The sequence below is a fragment of the Pieris napi genome, chromosome 5 (assembly GCF_905475465.1).
Source record: "Pieris napi chromosome 5, ilPieNapi1.2, whole genome shotgun sequence".
In the NCBI taxonomy this organism is placed as follows: Eukaryota; Metazoa; Arthropoda; class Insecta; order Lepidoptera; family Pieridae; genus Pieris; species Pieris napi.
This window is the reverse complement of record NC_062238.1, coordinates 12,331,823-12,353,342: the sequence shown is the minus strand read 5'-3', so window position 1 is coordinate 12,353,342 and position 21,520 is coordinate 12,331,823. Positions and strand designations below refer to the sequence as shown.

The window sequence follows — 21,520 nt, the reverse complement described above, 5'->3', positions numbered from 1 at the left end:
ATATCTAAAAAAACATTGAAACTGTACAATATATTGATGCACATGTCAAAGAAGTTCTTTTACATTTTAAAACTTTTAATGACCGTATATTAGTAATGCACCTGAAAAATTCATATACATAAGAACACACACGAGAATTCACTTAGAACTAACAATTTATAAAAAATCTACGAGATAGCATAAAATAACATGGAGTGTAAAATAATTTAAATATGTGAAAATATGACATCATCTAAAGTCAGATATTTTTATTTAGATACAATATTGTTTGTTATATATCTTAAAAGTGTGATAAATCTTGTTTTAACAAATTTCTGTAATTATATGAGACCAAAATGAACAATGTGTAATATTGTAGCTACAAATTTACACTCCCAATATTTACACTCCTAATATTAAAATTATGAGAATTTGGTCATTGAGCTTAAGTGTTATTATAAACCTTAATTATTATGATTAGGCCGTATATTGCTATAGACAAGACCTATCATACATAACAAAATTGAATAAATAAAACAATAAATAGAAAAAAGTTAACAATCTGTAAAATAATTAGTTGTTAATAAATAATGGTTAAAATTAAAATAATTTTGTGATAAAACGTACCCAAAGAAATAAATATAACAAAAAACTAATGCTCCAACCACCAGTTCCTGATGTCTGGTTTGTTTTTATGTAATTGCCTGCCATACAATATTTGATTACCAAATCAAATCAATCTAGAACTGGTATAAAATCTAGAAAAATTGAGCAATTTTTAAACTAATAGACTGAGTTCAGCATACATAGAAGAACAGAATTTAGAAATATTATTCTATAAATATTATGACACATCACAAATTAACACATAATTAAAAACTATTCTCGGTAATACAGTTTCTTACTTCATTTAATCTGAGGACTTCAGCATCTCTATTTCTATACTCATTTTCAGAGTTAATACTGTCAATACTGTGGCAGTTTGTTAGTGAATCCTTTATGTGCGCTTCTTGAACTATATTAATTGTGTATTGGTGCATCCAGAGCTGTTTTTCTTCTACTTCTTGACTCACAACCACAAACAGTTCTTTCTCTTTACAATCAAGTTGCTCTTTCAGGTAAGATATTAGGTCACTGCCCTGTTAAAAAAATTATTTTGATCTCTTTTGGTTCAAAAGTTAGCGGTAACAAAGATTATCTACATCAATCATAGAAGTGATAAGTATACCTACTATACTATAAGTATACTTTTGGACTACACTAATAAACAGAAATTTATATTTTTTAAGTTTGTGAAATGCACTTACCCTACCAATAAGCTGAGGTGAATCTAACTTGGAATCCAGATTGTAAAAGTTTCCCTGAATCTGCCGTATTGTGATCCAATGCCTTCTCCTAATTGGTAACATAACAAATCCTAACTTATAGTCTGATGGAACGTTTAAAATGAAACCAAATATATTTGATAGATCCAAACAACCTGGATCCCTGAAATGATTAAATTAAATCCATTTCATTAAAATAAAGACAAACAATTATTTTGTTATTCATTACAATATTTTTACTACATAAAGATGAAAAAAAATACAACCAATTATAATAAGTAATTGGAGTATATTGTGTACTATTTGAAATATACATACTTTCTCTTATCAAACCATATAGCTTCACATCCTTGCTTTTGAAGTGCTGCCATTATTACATTTATATCATAATTTCCAAAACCAAGCATTGATCTGTGTGGATTAAACCATACATTTGGTGATAAACTTCTACATATTGTATCTAAATCAGATTTTGAAAATGTGTTCCGCGTCTGTAATCAATTTTAGAAAAAGATAATTGAAAAATTAAAAAAAAAAACTAACTACAATAAGTTTTATAAAAAGATATATTTAATATTTAGTTTATAAATTTAAACAGGGGGCAGAAAAGGGTCGATTTGGGAATATACCATTTAATATAAGGTTGCCTGTGCTTCCACCTCTTCCATCAAAAGTAAAATGCAAAAGCAGATGTATATATTCAGGTATCAATTATATTATATTCTCTAATCTAAAATTAATTACCAATAACCAGAACTTAATTATCTATAGTCACAGTGAAATCTCGTTTATATTCAATGCAATACAAACACCTGGGGTCAAAACATCTTTAAAAAACATTACTCAAACCCTTACAATAATTGAGATAAACTCACCTGAAACAAATTGTTTAGAGCATGCAATGCACAAAGCTCTTTTACTTGTTTTTCATGGTAAATTTGAGGTTTTGAAGTCATTTCGTTTATCACCATTTAATGTGTTTCTTATTAGAATAGAGTCCTAACAGACTTCATGATGTTAACTCGTGTGTTTTTAAGACCTGCCTTTTTAAATTACTAGGTTACCAAAAATATTACTATATCCATCCAATAGTTGAGTATTTTTCTGACTTGACTAAACAAACTGAAAATTTGTGGAAAACTGAGAAATGAGAATTATTATCTTTTTACATTTGAAGGTGATAGTCCACAGAACAATAATCAGGAACAATATGCTCAAAAAGCTCCCACAGACTTATTAAAGATAGAAATTACACCATTGTCAGTGGGCCACTTTGTTAATATAAACTTATAAATAATTTTACTTGAAACTGGCATAAAGTTAAAAATAATCGCCATAATATTAAAAAAAAAAAAAACTTATAAATAATGGTTGACTCATTAATTGTTATTCACTACAAATATACGGGATATAGTAGATATGTTAATTCAAAAATTCTACTTTTTTTTTATTTTATGGCTTCGGTGTTCAATCATCTGATTTCACATCAACGATTTGGTCGTTATATATTTTATAACGTATATTTGTAGTTAATGTACCAATTATTAAGTCAACCATTATTTATAGTAAACCATTATTTGGTAGTAAATGTAAATTTATAATTAATTTAACTTCTTTTTGACGTTTATAAGTGTACTTGTTTACCTATATGCATAAAGATATTTTGAGTTTGAGTATAAGTTTATAAATTAACAAAGTGGCCACAGATGAAGAAAATATCCCAATTTCAGTGTAAGCTTTCAACATTCGTAGGGCTTTACTCAACTTACCAATGCCAATGTAAATACCAAATATAGTCTTCTTGTTCGTAGTCTGTGGTCTAATATTGATAGGTATTGGAGAATGGAGTGTTCGTTTTGTTTTTACGTTTTTTGTATGTTTTCTTCAAAAAGACTTTTATTTCAATCCCAAGTTTTGTGTTTTTAAACAATGATTCTTTGGATACCGCTATCGGTGAACAATCAGTATGGGTGAAGACCACAGCGGGTCCGATTGTGGTTGGAAGAAAATGGTTTTATCGAAGTCTGATAATGAATGGGTTTCTAAGTTAAAATCTGATCAATTAAGTATTGTAAAGACGATGAGCACAAATAATTTTTCATTAGGTGACGATACAAATATTTTAACTCATATTAAAAAGGAAGTCGAAGATCAAAATGAAATGCAAAACTATGACACAGATGATAGTGCAGATGTGACAGACCCATTAGAAATGTTAGAAGTCCAACACTCACAAGCAGGTCACGTCAGTAGACGATTATCTGGTCCTAAAAACGAAACAGCTGAAGAACGAGCCGCTCGTCTGGCTAAGATGTCAGCATACGCAGCACGACGATTAGCTAACGAAACCCCTGAGCAACGTGCGGCTAGACTTAAACGTATGTCAGATTATGCAGCTAAACGACTAGCTACTGAGTCAAGTGAACAAAGAGCAAGAAGGCTTGCAAGGATGTCAGCTTATGCTGCAAAAAGACTTGCCAATGAAACTACAGAACAGAGAGAAGCAAGACTAGCCAGAATGTCTGCATATGCTGCTCGTAGACAGGCTATGAAAAAAGCTAGCTCTGTAAACACAAATAACCCATGTATAGAGAGATACACAGATTCTAACCCGAGTTAATTAAACACTCCTATTTTAATCTTGTGTTCATGGCTTTTTTATCCTATTTTTTACATTGTACACCATATTATATATATATATATTTTTTAAGAATATAATAATGACCTAAGGTTAAAAAATATATCTAAAGCATTTCTAGTGTACACCTCACTAACTTTGTCTCCAGATTTGGTCATCTTTTAAAGTTTTATTAATATTAATAACAGTTTTAGCTGGGCTTTACATAGAACTATATTATATAAAACAGAAGTGTACATAATATTTATAAACAATTAAATTTAATGCCTTACTATAAGAATATTAATAAATATTTAAAACTAATTTACTTTTTAATTTTCCTGTAAGCCCATCTAATAAACTACATGTAAAATGAATTTGTAAAAAAACACATGATGCATACATAGTATTTATTTTTAATATAAAGGAAAAATATAGAGATTCCAGGAATGTTATTCAGTCACCTTAATACATATTAGTTGGTTTTAACCAGTTGAAAATAATAATACTAAATATGCACTAAAATAATAAGCTGCACTTTGGTTGCAGTAAATTGGAATCAATTTATTAACAATTTGAGAAAATACAAACAGTCAAATCACAAGCACAATTAGGATTACACAGAGTTTATACTCTAATTAGTTTAAAAAAAAATAGTATCCACTAGATATCAAGGTTATACAAATTCTTCACATGATTGATTGACAAAACATATTTGGCACCTACCCACAAAACTACTTTTAAAAAGTATAAACACATGTTTTTATAACACACTACAGGCATCATATTACCATATTATTTCTAGCAGCTCAATCGTTTTCAAAAATAAAATCTTTTTATGTTTGAATTATTAATAAGTTCCATTTTATATTATTTCTAATTATTCTAGTAAAATTTCTCAACAAGGGTTTGAGTTGATTTTAGATCACAAGTTATTTGCTTAACAAATATAACATATACCTATAATCCTAGATATATTCCTAAGTATTTCTTTTTTTTTTTCATTTGTGGCCAATTACCACAATTTATTTCCTTAAAAGTACAGTTATTGAAAAAATTACACTGTTATTTAGAGTTTTGCTATTTCGTAGAATTTCGCCTAGATCTGGACTATGTTCTTTTGAGTCCTTGTTTTAATACCCGGCGATAGAAAAAAAAACATTTTTCAATTAATATAAATATCTAACTTTAATACAAATATCTCTGTAGGAATCTCTGGAATTACAGAATCGATTTTGAAAATCTTTCATTATAGAAGAGCATTCGCAAAAACAGGCAATAAAACATTTATGTTGCGACGCGAACTAAGTCACGTAAATTTAACAAGGAGTATCCGCTGTAAGTGGGGCAGTCGCGAGAAGTTGACGAGTGGAAGACGTGGAGCTGTAAGAATCGCCCGACGAACGCACGCTAGACTGCGATAACGGCGTACCTAAATAGGTAAATTACATTTAAAAATAATCTTCCAATAGGTACTTAACCAGTATTTTTTTAATGACAATAGATACAAGTCTTTTAGACAGATGCTTTAATAGTCTATGAAGGTGTTGCAATATGAGAGTTATTAAGTACACAGTGTTTTACTAAGTAGGATTATATATAATACTTTACCGGAATTGATGAATTGTATTTTTAGTGTAAAACCTAAATTAATATGTGGTAACTGTAAAAAGTTTAATACGTCATAGACTATACACATTGAGCGCGTCTTAGAAATTGTTAAAAAATTGAAGCTTTTTAACAAACTAACGTCCCCAACAATTCGTTTACACGAAACATAGTGAGCCATTTTATACATACCAGGCAACGACGTAACATGATGCGGCAAAGCCCAACGTTGTGGCGCGCATTCAATCTTATTACCTACATCCTGAAACAAAACGCACTTTATAGCATAGAAAATTAACAATATATCGCACAGATATTAAAAAACAAAATGATGCGAGACTAGTTACATAAAGCTAAAAAATAAACACACAGAAAACCCAAACGAAAAAAAAATGGAGCGGCGATGAAGCAAGTGACTAACGTCACGGCTACGACTCTACTAACGCTGCAGTGTTGCCAGAAAAAATCCTGTATATGTTACAAACAATTCTGTTAAAATTTTTACAAGATTACAAGAAATTCCGTATTCACTGGTAGCACCGCATCGTTTGAGCGCGTGGTTGTTTGTGATTTTTGAAGTGTAACAATCATTGCACGCAAGAAAAAGCTCTAGAAACTTGAAAGGAAAATTGTTTGTGCTTATAAAATGGCACCGGTGCAGAGATCAGAATAAAGAAACGTTTTCGCAAATAGACAAAAATGCATCGATAAAAACTAGTAGACTTATGTACAATCACATTTTGGTTGGATTTAGATTAATTTTTTTTTTAAAATCACGTCGCATTAATAACCATCTCCTTCGCTTTGAAGTCAGTTAAAAAGAGTGTCAACTGAATAAAGTAGAAAACTTTGTTTGAATATTAAATACATCACAAATATGTATATAAAAAGCTATATTTTCATTGTGTACCTAGTCTGGTTCACACGACAAACATTTCCAGGACTAGAGTTTGAAAATGTGTGCATAGATCGCTACCCTTCGAAACAACCTCGCGCCGACTTACTGCGTTAGGCTTGGGGACAGTCAGTATCGTGGTGTTAGTATCCTCCGGTGTGAAATAGTCCGAGTCTTCGGCCACCCCCGGCGACTCCACGTCTCTACGGAGCGGGTCCGCTGCGTGCCCATAACAACTTGTTAGAGGCTTTTTACCAACTATACTCATGTCATGGAAACCATCTTACAGATCTGAGTCTTATGTATTTTTCCTAACAGTGATTTTAGTATTCTGTCTAATCGCCTGCTCTATTTCTTATTATCTAATCTTTAGCTAAAATAATTACATTTAATTATTTACAAAGTGATTCTAGAAATAAGCCCAAAACATTGGCTTAAAATTCTTTATGTAGTAGTTTTTTTTTTCATCAAAGTAATTTTGACTTTGAAATGACTTTACATCCAACACAAGTTTCATTTTAAGCTATTGCATAGATTTTATCGGGGGCTTTGAGCGCGGCGACCGAATCAAGAAATTCCGTAACGAAAATATGAACCTAACACACGATGATGTAATATATTTACGGCTAAAACGCGTTAGAGAGGGACAGAGCGCATACTGCGTATTTACATCTCTCTGACGAGATCGGTCACGTAGCGAAAGAGCGGCCGGTGCAGGTAGAGTGAGAGAACTATATAGGCGTGTTAGTCTGAGTCTGGTAGAGTGGTAGATTGAATTAATATCAAAGAAAAAAAATACTGCATAAATAAATACATAATTATAATTGAATAAGTTGATAAAAAATGCTATGCAATAGCTTTACCGCGGCATTCCTCGAGTGCCACACTTTTTTTTATCACTAGCTTTGCCATACTTCGAAAAAACATTGAACCTATTAAATTCATAAAGGCACAAGACAAAAACTATGCAAAGCAAGTAGGTGATCAGGTTCCTGTGCTTGACACACGCCAAAGACTTTTAAGGTCTAAGGCAAGCCGGTTTCCTCACGATGTTTTCCTTCACCGTTCGAGCGAGTGTTAAATGCGCACATAGAAAGAAAGTCCATTGGTGCACAGCCGGGGATCGAACCAATGGCCTCAGGGATGAGAGTCGCATGCTGAAGCCTAGACCAACACTACTCTGACTTAAGTAGTATCCTTTATGAATTCCCACATAGATAATAAACAAAACACAATTTGCATTGCATGGAGTAATGAATACGCGAAATACACCAAACCTATTACTTATTTACTATTGATTAAACCGCCTTAATCACCAGATTACATATAATTATTGTTACCAAACAATAATTATTATAGGTATTACAGATTAAATAGTAGTTATCCGGAGTTGGATATATTCAGTAGTGGGTACCTTTTTTTTATAGAACAGGGGGCAAACGGACAGGAGGCCTTCTGATGTGAAGTGATACCGCCGCCCATAGACAATCTCAATGCGAGAGGGCTCGCGAGTGTGTTGCCAGCATTTTAAGAAAAATATACCTTATACCTAGTACCCTGATTTGCTGGTTTTTTTTTGCTTAAAAATAAGCAAAATTACAGGTATTTAATTATCTTTTTGTAACATTCATGTTTACTGAAATTGTATGATGTGGTAAACGTCAATAAATAATAATAAACAGACTTACAGTGTTGTTCGTTTTCTTCATTATCAGTGTCGTCAATGTGCGCGAGCGCAGGTCGAATGGCTTCCACGCTCGGAGTACGCAAAGAGCCGTTCGCTTTAATCTGCAATACAAAAATACCCTCCTTTTTATTAAATTTAGTCTTATCTATCTCTTTAACATATAACATTGTAACAATCAAAAAACGTGAACCAGTGCACGCTACAGTAGAAAACGCAAGCAGACTCAGGAAAAGATGGAAAGAATGCCTCCAAGAGGATTTCATAATTCTACAAAACTTTACGAACTGGAAGAGGATCAGAATGGATCATTGGATTATTGTTAATACTGGATATATGTATGTATTGTGGAAATACATCGCGAGCCCTCTGGCATTGAGTGTCCATGGGCGGCAGTTAAAATATAAAACGAAAGACATAACGGGCAACAGCATCTAGTCCTAGTAAAAACGCGGGACGATTTTTCAATTCGTTTGACCAATCACAATATTTTCATAAAAAACTCGTTTGTGTTATTTTTAATTAGATTCTTTATGTAACAGGAGGCACACCACGTACACTCACATTGCCATAAGGCTCGCAAGTGCGATTCCGGCCTTTAATATTTAGTTTCAATAAAAATCTTTTTATAAAAAAAAATTGTTGTCTGTAAAGTCGGTTTTGCGGACGATAATTTAACGCGACCACATTATAACAAAACATTGATGAAATGATTGCATACTTAAGTCTTCGAGTGGAAGAGAGATAGATGCGGCGCTTGCGTACAATGCGTAACGGGACAATAAGGCATGCTTTTTCGTGCGTGCAGCCGGGATTTATAGATTTATTAAACGTTTTCATGTCAAAATTGTTTTTTTTTTTAGTTTTGAGAAAAACGAATAACATTCAAAACGGTTACGAAACAACTGAAGGACGTTTGTAGATCTGTCATAAAAACTATGTTTCAACTTATTAAAAAATATATGTTTTATATTTCTTTTTGAGATGAGATATTTAATTTTCGAGAAATACTGGTATTTTATAGGCAACTGTCAAACAATTTTACAAAACTTCACGAAACAACAGGAGCAGTATTGGCCTAGTGGCTTCAGCGTGCGACTCTCATCCCTGAGGTAGTAGGTTCGATCCCCGGCTGTGAACCAATGGACATTCTGTGTGCGCATTTAACATTTGTTCGAACGGTGAAGGAAAACATCGTGAGGAAACCGACATATCTTAGACCCAAAAAGTCGACGACCTGTGTCAGGCACTGGAGGCTGATCACCTACTTGCCTATTAGATTGAAAAATGATCATGAAACAAATTCAGAAATCCGAGGCCAAGACTTAAAGAAGTTGTAGCGCCACTGATTTATTTATTCACGAAACAACATACCCCGTTATGCGTAAGATGAGTAAGAAGCGGCGAACGTCTCTCCGCATCACTATCAGGTTCACCATCTTCAGCCCCGTTTCCATCCACCCCACATTCACCACAATCTACCCCGCAATCGGCTCCACATTCACCATAATTTGCCCCACAATCACCAGAACCGATTTCACTTCGCCCCTCCACGGAGCAGGAGCAGCTCTCTTCTTCAGAACGATGGATCGACGTCGGTATGGAGTTTAGGGAGGTCTGAAATTTATTCTGATATTAAGTAGATCACTGGGAGACTAGACTAGTTAAAATTGCGTTTTCTATATATTTTTATTTATTTATTTATTTAAGCACGAATACAAGACACTAAGAAATAAAAAAATTGGTAATACAGTGTACACTCTTTATAACGTAAATTGTACTATAATTAATTGTAATATATTGTAAATTGCATTAACACGTGGCCATTATTCGTAAACAAACTGTCAAGATGGCCAGACAAAATAGTCCAAAAAAAAACAAAACAAATATTGGCATAGCAAAACACGTCAGGCAAAGTTAACAGAAAATGGGTTTAGAATAATTTACCCATTGATAGGAATAAAATTAGAAATTATTGTAATTGGTTAAATTTGTTTTTTTTTCAATACTCTCCATATAACGAAAACTCTCTATTGCGGAATAAAATGCTCGGTCCCTTGAAATTCGTTATAAAGAGTTTACACTGTATATATATACAAGCTGTTCCCTGCCACGCTTCGCTGTGGCACATTGTGATTGAATGGTTGAGAAATGAGAAACAAAACAAAGAATACATTTCATTTAAGTTTAATTTTGCAATACTTGTGGAAAAAAAAAGAAAAAAAATACATTATTAAAACATTCCTTGTTACGGATCATGCTAAAATTTCAGCTCGATCGGTGCATTTTCAGTATTTGAAGCGTACACAAACCAACATAACATTTTTATATATATAGAAGAATATAGATATAACCTGTTACCCTTTTATTTATTACAAATATTTAATCAGATTTAAATGAAATTTGATTAGAGTTTTATACACGCTATTATTAAAAGTGTATGTGCGCTTTTACCTTGCTCTTGGAGAGTTTGTCAGGCACACTGGTGCTGTTGTGTTTCTGAAGAAGGGGACTGGCAGCTTTCTCGTCGCGTTTGGACTGCTCACGGGCAAGTAGCACTGACATTCGGAACTGGAATCGGAAGAGAAAAGTAATTTTTTATATACATAAACATAACAGATAATTTCGGTTCGAAGATACTGTATTCCTTTAAGAATTATATCCACTTTGTGAAAACTTAGTGTAACTTAAATTTAAGGTAGGTTAGTTGTGTATATCGTGTCATCAAAATATAAACTATTTAACTTAGTGTAAAATTGATTCGCAAAAGTAAAGAATCAAAAATAAATATATGTACAATACTTTATTAGTTTCTATTAAATATAAGTTTTGGAGTATTGTTAAAGATAATGTAATTTGCCAACACTAGTGAGGAATAATACTTGGATAAAAAATATGTACCGAAATTTCACAGACAAAATATAAGTTTTTTTAATTCAAAACCAAGATTAAAGGTAAAAAGGTAATTTTAATTGATGTAAAAATAATTTGTGTACACTTTGGAAATCTTACCTCAGGTGTTAGTGGATGCTGGGCGATTCTATCTCTCTTTTCATCTCGACAGCTGCTGCGTCTACTGCCCAAACTGGTTGAAGAGCTGCGTTCAACTACGCAACGGTTTAAGACTTCTGCGGCCTGAAATATTTCATTTAGAAAAAAAAACAGAGCTTTTTATATACTGAAAAAACAAGTTAATTTGTTAAAAAGGAAAAATATGTTGCTAAGCTCAAAACTCGGAAGACGGCTGGACGAAATCGAGTATTTTAAAAAAAATATTTATTCCTTGCTCTGAGGAAGGCGAAAAATTGGTAAAAAATCTTATTAAGGCGAATGGAATTTCGCGTGGGTAGCTAGTCAGGAATAAAAAAATTCTTTTAACCAAAACAGCGTGAATTACTTTAAATATGTACCTATAGGCTAAGTAAGAAGACTAGGTATTTATCTAAGGTAGACTGAATTATATAATACATAAAATAATATAAGTTTGTATTCACCGCTGAAAAATTAAAAGTAATTACAGTATTTTGAAGTCATTAAGTCGTTACAATTTACAATTATAACGACAATAAATTCATATCTCAAATTCAAGTTTCTCATCCACAAGATTTAAAAAATATTTGTCGAAGTTCACATTTACTATAGTCTTTTAGATTCTACCCTCATTTAGTTTTATAAACAATAAAAATATAACCTGTATAAATATCTAATGACAAACAACCTAACCAATTTGTTAAAGACACTGGAAGGAACTAGCGTTTAAGATACAGGCTAGGCCTAGTTTAATCGCTAGTGCACATAGAATTATTTTATGTACGAGGTTGACCAAAATTAATAGTGAAAACACAACGATTCGTTGCATATTGTAAGTTTATAACCTTTAGAAAGTAAGTACCAAATGTTTTTCGTCAAATAAAGTGATTTTTATGTATATTATTTATTTATTAATTAAAGAAGACACAAAAATGTGTCTGCCCTTTAGGGGTTAATTCGACGTACCTGCGACGCTGTATCCGTATCGGGGCTGGCGATGGCCGGGGCGGGTGGGGCGAGGGGAGCGACACGGGCTCGAGGTCCGTTCAAGGCCTCAATGAGGGAGATCGGCTCATAACCTGCTGGGATATTCTCCATGCTGCCCTATTTGTTGACACAACATTCAAACTTTTTCTACATTCAAGGATTTTTTTAAAAGAAATCCTAGTAAAAAAATAGTTTTTAGAAGTCTGTGCAAAAGACTTTGCTAAATTCCTTTTTTTTTATTGATATCTGTTACGTAACCAATACGTCATTTAATCTATTCACAAAAGTAGTTAATATGCAGCAAATTATAGTTATTATTCACATTACCGCCACGGCGCACTTTCAACATAAGACTCTAATAAGCGCGACTTCTTTCATAGAATGGCCTTAATGGTTTCCATTTATAAAAGATAATAGGACTCCTGAAGTAGACCTTAATTTTAAGTTTAAAAAAGCAATAACCTTTTATATTTTGTAAAGGTGTATAGTAAAGTATCAGCCATACGGCTCATGCCCACGGGACGGTTTTAATACCGCCAGATATTTGCGGGCGCCGGGTAGAACCCGTCCGAGCTTGCACACAAGACGGTTTGTACACGACCCGGTTTCACACTGCCATACTCCACTGCGCACCGGGCGTAGACGCGGCGAGCACCGTGCCCGGTTGCGCGGTGAGCCGCTAGCGCCGACGTCATAACAGACTAACAACCGGACTTAGTCCCGGAAAAACCGTCTCATGGGCATGAGCCGTTACTAGGCAACTTCCAATTTTATCGCGACCATAAAAATAATATTTGTACCGCGCGGTGCCACGATTGCGTCAGCGACAGCGGATATTGAGAGAAAATCGGATTTGCATACAAAAACGTCGGGATCTGGGTATATATGTCGATATTGGAAGTCACACAGTAACGGCGCTGACATTAATTTAATAACTGTTATGATCATAACTAAGAAATCTTAAAATGCCAAATTTCAAAATGTTCACCGTAAATAATTTTTTTGCTATCAATTTTTTTTTAATATAAGATATTACATCTGGTGGACTGGCAGCGGGCAACAAGGCGGGTGACGTCGGCGAAGCTGAAATCTTCTGAAGGGCTCTTATTTGTAACAGAGCCCTAAATGGAGCTCTGCATATTGGACAGTTATTGGCCTGGTAACGCAGGGAATCCGCACAAGAGTTGCATAAACAGAGATGCCGACAGGGCAGTATCAGTGTGTCACGGACATCACACATACAGATAACACATTCAGACCCACCATCTTCGGTTTCCTCATCTGAGGTGGGCTGAAAGAGAAACAATTATTTATAACATTCATTGGTACCAATTACAAAATAACACTATTAATAATACACTAAAATTTCATCAAAATAGGTACAACATGCCCCCTTAACAACTTTTAGCACACAATGACCAACATATTTCTCAGGTGAAAGAATAACAGTTCAAATAGATGGTCAACTTATAGATTATAGCATACCTTTGAATCAAGATTTTTATTCTCTATACCATATATCTCTTGTAACAGATAACACAATCCGTCAACAAACAATTTTTGCTTTAGAGCTTTCAAGACATATGTTCCATCTAAGTGCTTCTCTACTATAGCAATAGTTGTGTGTGACTGCCTTATTTCTGAAAAAGTCAACATTAACATAATGAATTAAGTTAAGAATTTATTATTATATTATTTAATATTATATTATTATTTTATATTTCCATGATGTTTAAATGTATATTTTATTCATTAAAATAAGAACATTTTAACATCATGGAAATATGAAAAAAAATGCAGTTCATAAACACTAAATCAGACATTCTCTTTTAATTTAAGTACACTGAGCATAGTTTAAACAGTGAATTATACTGATTTATTTATATGAATAAGGGGGATAGACTTAATAGTATTATAAATCATCTCCAAGATTTAATCACACCTCGAAAGGTCTAAACTTTAAATACTTTGTTAAAGAAATAGAAATAGTTTAGTCTTGAGGGCACTGGCATTTTGGGTTTCTGAGCTATGTCAGTTTTACAATGAAATGCGAGGAAAAATAAAGAACTATTAAAGTATGCCAACACTTCAGAGTAACTTTAGCTCAATGTCTGATAAATCAGTGTAGATTTGATAACTTACCATCTTGCCCCTCATCTACAACACAATAAATTGCAATGGGAATAATTTCACGGTCTGCATTGTATATAAGATCTTCTTCTGGATACTTTGAAGGGTCAAACACATGAGAAATCTGACAAAACTGCTGATTAGCTCCCTTCTTGTAATGGTAAGTCTGGGAGGACATTGATGAATCACGAGGGTAGTGTCTATAAAGTGCAAAATAGTATGGTAAAAAGTTTGTGGAATGGATAACTGTAAATAGGATATAATAAAAATACATAGGTGTAGAAAAATATTTGTCAATAATTTATACTTTTTCTGTATTTGGTATTTTAACAAAATTACATTAAATTAATAGTTTTTTCTAAATTGTATATATATAATAAACAGTTGTTTTGGTGGGCACTGAAGCTTAAATAGCCTGAATTAGTCTAAGAATAATATTAATTAATACATACACAATACCAGTTGGTGTAACTTCTTCAGTGCAAAAGTAGAACACCGTAATAGCACATCTGACATCACAGTCAAATGTAAACTCAATGTTGTAATAAGTGCCCTTGCCATTATTATCAACAGTCTTGACAGGGCCATCTCCAATTTTATTGGTCTCACTCAATTTTCCCACTGGTTCAGGGCAGCGAACAAAGCGTAGGGACTCCTTACGGATATTGATTAGGCTCCGTAGAGTTTTGGTTGGCTCATTAGATTGAGGTGGTGGGTATGGAAACTACAAATATGAAATTCATTGTTATATAATTTTTCTTTAATCTTTAAATACGTGTTTTATTTAACCATAAAACAAAAGCATATAAACATTCTAATAAATAAAATAATGCTGTTTTCATAATTAATAATTAATTCCGCCACAATACTCACAGGTGTGGGTCTGCTACCAAGGAAGTTGAGGTCAGCATTCTCACCAAATAAGTAAGCTTCTGGTTGTGGAGTATCAAATCTTTCACCTCCCATTATGAAGTGGCTTCCAAAATAATTTCCTAATAATAAATTAACACGAAAATCATTATACATGAAAGACAATAAAAAATATTTAACTAATTTAGGAATAGTTTAAGCAGTCGTGTCATATTTTCTATATGTTTAAAAACAATTTATGTCGTAATAATTCACAAGGTATTTCGGCATCATTACTAAAAAATACATATTAAATGGTTAAACTAAAGATATATGGCCAACAAGATAAAGGTCAATAAAATTCACCTGATCGAGGCGGATACTTGTATGCATGATTTGATACAACATCAGCTTCTTCCACACCAGCATTTTGTCTGCTAGTAAGTGCACCCATTTTTATTATTTCCAATCCTAAAGCGATAAAAAATACAAACTAAATATTTGATTTTCCGATTAATTAAATTATCCAAAAACAAAATATTTTGATTTTCAACTAAGCTTTCAGATTTCAGAAAGCAAGTGCCAAGTTGGCACAGACTATTGCACTATCAAATGTATTGACTACTACTATGGATGTAATTGCAGCGGTTTAGTTTTCATTGGTTCGGTCACTTTTGTTGTTGTTCTTCGTAATGTTTTAAACATGTAAAAATATTAAAAGTTAAAAATATATTTTATTCACTAATTTTGTAAATTAGTCATTTTTGCAATTGGTATAATCTGTGACATTTTTTGACAATTGACATTTCGATATAAAATCGAGTTGAAATCATTTTGACAGCTTTCTTTTACGACGTCTTGTGTGTCTCATTGAAGGTGCGAAAAGTTACTGTTTTAATATCGAATAAAATCATTTAAGATATTGAATAATTATACATAAAACTTGTGTCTGAAACATATTTCCGTTTTACTAAGCGTGTTTTTTTGTATATTTCAGGGCATCATGGGGCGCCGGCCAGCGAGATGGTAAATATTGGTTATGTTGTTGTGATATACTCTTATGTAGCTTAATTCCTAATAAATTTAATTTGTTTTGACTTTTCAGTTATCGGTATTGTAAAAACAAACCCTACCCAAAGTCACGATTCTGTCGTGGTGTGCCTGACCCAAAAATTCGTATCTTCGACTTGGGTAAAAAGAAGGCGGCCGTAGATGACTTTCCACTATGTGTGCACCTGGTGTCGGATGAGTACGAGCAGCTAAGTTCTGAGGCTTTGGAGGCAGGCCGTATCTGCTGCAACAAGTACCTCGTCAAAAACTGTGGTAAAGATCAGTTTCACATCCGCATTAGGCTCCATCCATTCCACGTTATCCGCATCAATAAAATGTTATCGTGCGCTGGAGCTGATAGGTAAGTGCTGTTATTGTGTATTATAATTAACATAAAGATACTTTAAATGAATTTCTGGTCCAAAATTAAAAGTATTTTAATGTAGTTATTAAAAGTTTCTGTGATATTTAGTGGTTTTGAAATTTCACGTCATGGGTACAAAGTCTAATATTGCATAATATATATAATAAATTTTAGCCTTTTATGCAGGTAATACATGAAACTCCCTTTATTATTGTATAATCTGACCAGATACATTACTTTTTAATATTAGGTATTATAAGGTTAAATGTGTAATAAAGCATGCAAGTTAATAATTATATTTATTTTCATAGTAGATAAAAATTCATAAGGTGTTCCACATGTCCAAATGTTGTACATAACTAAGAATAGTTTTTTATATATCATATATGGGTTTTTAGGCTCCAGACTGGGATGAGAGGTGCTTTTGGTAAACCCCAAGGTACAGTGGCACGTGTGCGCATTGGACAGCCTATTATGTCAGTGCGCTCAAGTGACCGTTGGAAGGCGCAAGTTATTGAGGCTCTGCGTCGTGCCAAGTTCAAGTTCCCAGGTCGTCAAAAGGTAGATTAAATTATATCATTTATAAAAACCTTTATATTTCTTCATTTTGGTTCTGTAAAAGAAACTTTGGTTTTATACTTAAGTATGAATAAATATAAAATAGAATACGTAGAAGGTAACAATTTATATATACTTATATGTATGTTATATTGTAAATGTCATCAACATATTTTTAATGTTAGTCTAAAAGTGGGAAAACAAATTTTCATTATCTGATTCGTGTCTATCCATGATAACTGATGCAAATAAGCTAGGCAGATCTAAATCTATTGTTCTAAAAATAAATTTCTTTCTAGATCTACATTTCCAAGAAGTGGGGCTTCACCGTATATGAACGTGAAGAATACGAGCGTCTGCGTGATGACGGACGTTTCGCCAACGATGGATGCAACGTCAAGTACCGTCCCGAGCACGGTCCTCTGGATGCTTGGAGGAAGGTCCAAAACGAAATTTACAGCGTTTAGATGAAATATAATTAATTTGTCTAAAAGTTGTTTTATTTCTAGTAGGGTCTCTAGAATCTTAAGCATTGGAGAATAAAACGAATGAATGTTTAAAACAAATAAATTACTTTAATTATATACATAAATAATACATATTTAGAAGTAGAATAACAATCATCTAAAAAACAGATCTATAGATTTACATTGCATTTTGGATTTCTTAAGAGGTGAGGCAGATTTTCTTTTCCTCTTAGCACTATTTACAGGTAGTGATGGCCTATTTATTTCTCTGCTTAATCTCTGAGCTTCATGAAAATCTAAATGCTCTTCAAATTTCTCCAATGGAACCCTGCTTCCACATTCAGAACACATTTTACATGGAATAGTTTCATCAATTTTAACTAAAAAGTTAGCTATCGATTTATTTGTATTTTCCTCATGCTTTTTTAATGATTCAGTATTCTTTGCCACATCTTTCTTTTTTCTTTCAACTTTATTTCGTACCTGCTCTCTTTCTTCACTTCTTATTTTTAAAGCAAGGTGATAATCAGCATGAATATCAAACATGTCTAATGATATCTTTTTCCCACACTCGGAGCATTGTATTACTTCTATATTAGGTTCAGATATTACAATATTGCTAGCTACATTTGATTGCCCATTTTCTTCCAAATCAGAGGTATCTTTTCCTACTTTAGATGTGTTAAGTAGTTGCCTCATACTACTGACCCTGTCTACTTCTAAGGGATCATCTTCAAACATGGCAATACTTTTATTTATTTCTTCATCAATAGTAGATCCAGAGTAATTAGTATCATTGCTTTCATCGCCACAAGTTTCTACCTTACATACTGGTGTAGTTGATTTTTCATTTGGATGTATGTTTCTATTTAAAAATTTAGCAAAGAATGATTCTTGTCTTTCTAAGCTTGATTCCATTTGTGGAACGTCACTTTTAAGGTCTTTTGTTTTACAATAATTGTCAATATTAGTTTTTGATGAACTTGCATTACCACATAGTGGTTCTGCACCTTTCTCAGTAATTTGAAAGAATTTTCTAAATACATGTTCTTTGTCAACAATTTTGCTACAGCATTTTGTGTCTACACTATCAGGTTTCAAGTTTTCTTTAGTACTTTGTATTGTAGAGGAACCAGCAATAAAGTAATCTTTAATTTTCTTTGTTTTCTTGGTATCATTATCTTCGAACTTGCCCACACTTATACCCAGAAATTTTATTGGTGCTTTTAATCTCCGATCAGGTTCATCATCTGAAAAGGAAACAAGTCTTTAATAATCCATTTCAGAAGTAAAGAGAAAGTTTACTAAATAAAGTATTTTACCTTTCAATTTACAACCTTCAGCACTGTCTAAAATCAATTCCAGAGCTTTGGTTGAAAATAAATCCCCACATAGTTCATCGTCAGGGGTAAAATTGTAAGACCTACTACTGCTAATATCCCTACCATCTTGGGCTTGAGTAGAAAAACTAACCACCATCTGTTTAGGGGTTCTATTATTTTCCAAGGCATCCTTTTCCAATCTATCTTCAATTTCATACCCAAGGTCTCTAAGCCACTTTTGTAAACTATCTAATGTTGTTAAAGCAGATTTCCCACGGAGTTGTTTGCAGCATCCAATACTTTTTGGATTAAATCTAGCTTGGACTGGCTCTAAATCAATGCCACGCGCTATATTATAAAGCCATGTTCTGAAAATTTGAAGGATAAGATACACTTCCCAAGACTTCTATGTGAATATATCATTTTTATGATCTATATATAATAAAAAGCCATATACATTTTTTAACTTTAACTACATATGCCAATACATACCCATTTTTCTCATCAAATCTCACTTGTAACTCATTTTCAGAAAATTTTTGTAGTTCTCCCATTAGTCTAATTGTTAAAGTTTCACATACTGCATCTCCAAATTTTCCACCCATGTGCTTTACTTTTTTTAGTGGTAATGTTCTACAACAAATGTTAATCAGAATCAGTGTAAAAATTAATAGATTATTAAGTTTTAATAATTTGTTTGGATTATTGCATAAACAACAATAAGAATTCTCTCAAAGCTATGCACAGCTAATTACAACTTCTGGACCTATTATTAATAAAGATATAAAAAATAAAATAACTAGCATGAGTTCTACAGTGTTGAATGTTTTACTACTTATAAAATTACTTATATATTATACTTTATATTGCTTTAAAATATAACTTACTGATACAGCAAATTAATGCTATGTTTTGGTAGTATTGTTTGTTTGTTAGGTTTGTTCATCCCACATACAAGCTTGGCTAAAATTTTATTGTGTGCAATGCCAGCTGAGCAGTGGTAGCCTGAAATTTTCAATAACAAAAAAATCAAACCAATCAAAGAGTAATGCATTTTGCTATTCAACACAAATAACATTTCGTAGTGTAATGATAATAAGTAAGAAGTATAACAACAATAAAATATGATAGTCTCCAATCTACTTAAAAAGTAGCAACTTACAACAGTGCACTGTAGCATTTTCCCTTATACAAAATATAAAACCAAAAATTTAAATATTTAGTTGCCATCAAATGTACAACCAAACTCACTTGATCCCTGAAGTGAAAAGTGTTGTAGATAGATATTTAATTTTGAATTAACACTGCTTACCAGTTTCTTCATATACAGCAGCTCTTATTTCACTAACAATCACAGCCCCCACTAGCAACCGTGATGCATGTTCTATATCAAATTCCATACAATCTCCTCCATAATTATGTACATCAGACACCAACTCATCTATGCTTTGATATCCGAGAGCAAATGTGTTAGGCATCATGTCTGTACTGATTGTATTTATGTTGATGATTTTAAGGCGTTCTTGAACCTTAAAGACAATTATTTAACATATAACTAATATGTCTGTCTTTAACCCTGTTATTATCTCTGTTTTGGCAGGACATCGGTTCAATTTTAGTAAAAAAAAGTTGGTTATTCGTTATCCATTAGTTAACCACAGAGGCAGTCAAAAGACAAGTACAACATAAGACATTACACAGGTTTTAATGTAACAACAACATACTAATGGTTGTTTTTAACTTAGATGTAAGTTATGTCTACTTCGTTATTAGGATTTGGACTTACAGGTGTTGTTATATCTAAGTATGCTTCATCAATAGAGGCTCTTTCCAACAGTGTGGTAAACCTTTGTAGAACTTTAGCAACTTCTTTGCCAGCATCTCGGTATCTGTCAAGGAATTAATGATAAGATAAGTTTACTGTAAACTACATTTATTTTTGGACACTACAAAATGAGAAAAATGAATGAAGGTACAATGTTGGTTACATGAGTAATCGCGTTAGTAAGACCATAAAGATACAGACATTGCACATTTACCTAATTCCACAGTAATTGTAAAAATTTCTTACTTGGAAATATCAGCTTTCCCCCTTAAACATGGCACAGAAGGCAGCTGTATTTCAGGACATTTCTCCTTGGCTTCATCTCCTCTCATGTGTCTAGTAACACCCATGGCTCTTGCTACATAGTTCACAGCTATTATTCTAACAACATAAATCGCATATTTATTGTAGCTACCTACGTAAATACATACATTTTACTATAAACAACGTAAGTTCAATATATACCCTCCGCCTTTCCATGGATTATATTGCACAACAGCAATTGGTTTTCCTTTTAGTTCTGGATTTAGCTTTTCTTCAACTTGACAATAAAAACAGTCCATATCAATTAATACCACCACTCTGTTATGAATATCCATTTTAAGATATTGTACAATATAATAATTACATTAACTTTTTCATTAATAACTTCATGACATCGCGCCAGAAAAACATGTTTTCTGTTTTGATTTTTCAAAAAAACCTCGCTACCGATACATTGTTAGTTTGACAGAATCGAAAATGTCAAGTTTTCATCCACCCTCTACATTACTACAGATGTATGTATGTTCTTCTAACGTGTAATTATACAAAGATGACTAGTGAATTAC

The 21,520-nt window shown here is 32.7% G+C and overlaps 5 protein-coding genes across 8 annotated transcripts; 2 read left to right on the top strand and 3 right to left on the bottom strand.

Moving 5' to 3' along the window:
- Positions 1 to 39: 39 nt before the first annotated feature.
- Positions 40 to 2,508, bottom strand: LOC125049889 (josephin-1). 3 transcript variants are annotated; one of them, XM_047649401.1, is made up of 5 exons: positions 2,180 to 2,506; positions 1,623 to 1,795; positions 1,287 to 1,467; positions 885 to 1,118; positions 40 to 737 (listed from the first exon to the last, which is right to left on the bottom strand). In XM_047649401.1, the coding sequence occupies exons 1-5, from the start codon at positions 2,273 to 2,275 to the stop codon at positions 720 to 722; spliced, it is 702 nt and encodes a 233-aa protein (XP_047505357.1). In that variant the 5' UTR covers positions 2,276 to 2,506; the 3' UTR covers positions 40 to 719. The 3 variants fall into 3 exon arrangements, with proteins under 3 accessions (XP_047505357.1, XP_047505358.1, XP_047505356.1); XM_047649402.1 differs by having other exon boundaries at positions 40 to 1,118; positions 1,287 to 1,374; positions 2,180 to 2,508; XM_047649400.1 differs by having other exon boundaries at positions 40 to 1,118; positions 2,180 to 2,505.
- A 602-nt stretch (positions 2,509 to 3,110) lies between these two features.
- On the top strand, positions 3,111 to 4,245 carry LOC125049894. The gene has a single exon (XM_047649408.1). It carries the CDS (start codon positions 3,271 to 3,273, stop codon positions 3,922 to 3,924), a length of 654 nt encoding a protein of 217 aa, XP_047505364.1. The 5' UTR covers positions 3,111 to 3,270; the 3' UTR covers positions 3,925 to 4,245.
- Positions 4,246 to 4,317: 72 nt separating this feature from the next.
- Positions 4,318 to 15,642, bottom strand: LOC125049860 (E3 ubiquitin-protein ligase MGRN1). 2 transcript variants are annotated; one of them, XM_047649350.1, is made up of 14 exons: positions 15,471 to 15,642; positions 15,129 to 15,247; positions 14,708 to 14,979; positions 14,268 to 14,455; positions 13,611 to 13,765; positions 13,162 to 13,416; positions 12,105 to 12,242; positions 11,121 to 11,243; positions 10,563 to 10,679; positions 9,483 to 9,725; positions 8,113 to 8,212; positions 6,534 to 6,643; positions 5,722 to 5,791; positions 4,318 to 5,353 (listed from the first exon to the last, which is right to left on the bottom strand). In XM_047649350.1, the coding sequence occupies exons 1-14, from the start codon at positions 15,556 to 15,558 to the stop codon at positions 5,241 to 5,243; spliced, it is 2,091 nt and encodes a 696-aa protein (XP_047505306.1). In that variant the 5' UTR covers positions 15,559 to 15,642; the 3' UTR covers positions 4,318 to 5,240. The 2 variants fall into 2 exon arrangements, 1 of the variants encoding a protein (XP_047505306.1); XR_007117065.1 differs by lacking the exon at positions 6,534 to 6,643 and having other exon boundaries at positions 5,282 to 5,353; positions 15,471 to 15,641.
- Positions 15,643 to 15,868: 226 nt separating this feature from the next.
- LOC125049893 (60S ribosomal protein L10) lies at positions 15,869 to 17,569 on the top strand. The gene is made up of 5 exons (XM_047649407.1): positions 15,869 to 15,980; positions 16,102 to 16,130; positions 16,210 to 16,515; positions 16,917 to 17,079; positions 17,376 to 17,569. The coding sequence occupies exons 2-5, from the start codon at positions 16,108 to 16,110 to the stop codon at positions 17,541 to 17,543; spliced, it is 660 nt and encodes a 219-aa protein (XP_047505363.1). The 5' UTR covers positions 15,869 to 15,980; positions 16,102 to 16,107; the 3' UTR covers positions 17,544 to 17,569.
- A 62-nt stretch (positions 17,570 to 17,631) lies between these two features.
- Positions 17,632 to 21,415, bottom strand: LOC125049858 (DNA polymerase eta). Its single transcript, XM_047649344.1, has 8 exons — positions 21,156 to 21,415; positions 20,937 to 21,071; positions 20,652 to 20,754; positions 20,178 to 20,394; positions 19,753 to 19,870; positions 19,358 to 19,498; positions 18,866 to 19,233; positions 17,632 to 18,793 (listed from the first exon to the last, which is right to left on the bottom strand). The coding sequence occupies exons 1-8, from the start codon at positions 21,287 to 21,289 to the stop codon at positions 17,697 to 17,699; spliced, it is 2,313 nt and encodes a 770-aa protein (XP_047505300.1). The 5' UTR covers positions 21,290 to 21,415; the 3' UTR covers positions 17,632 to 17,696.
- Positions 21,416 to 21,520: the final 105 nt, after the last annotated feature.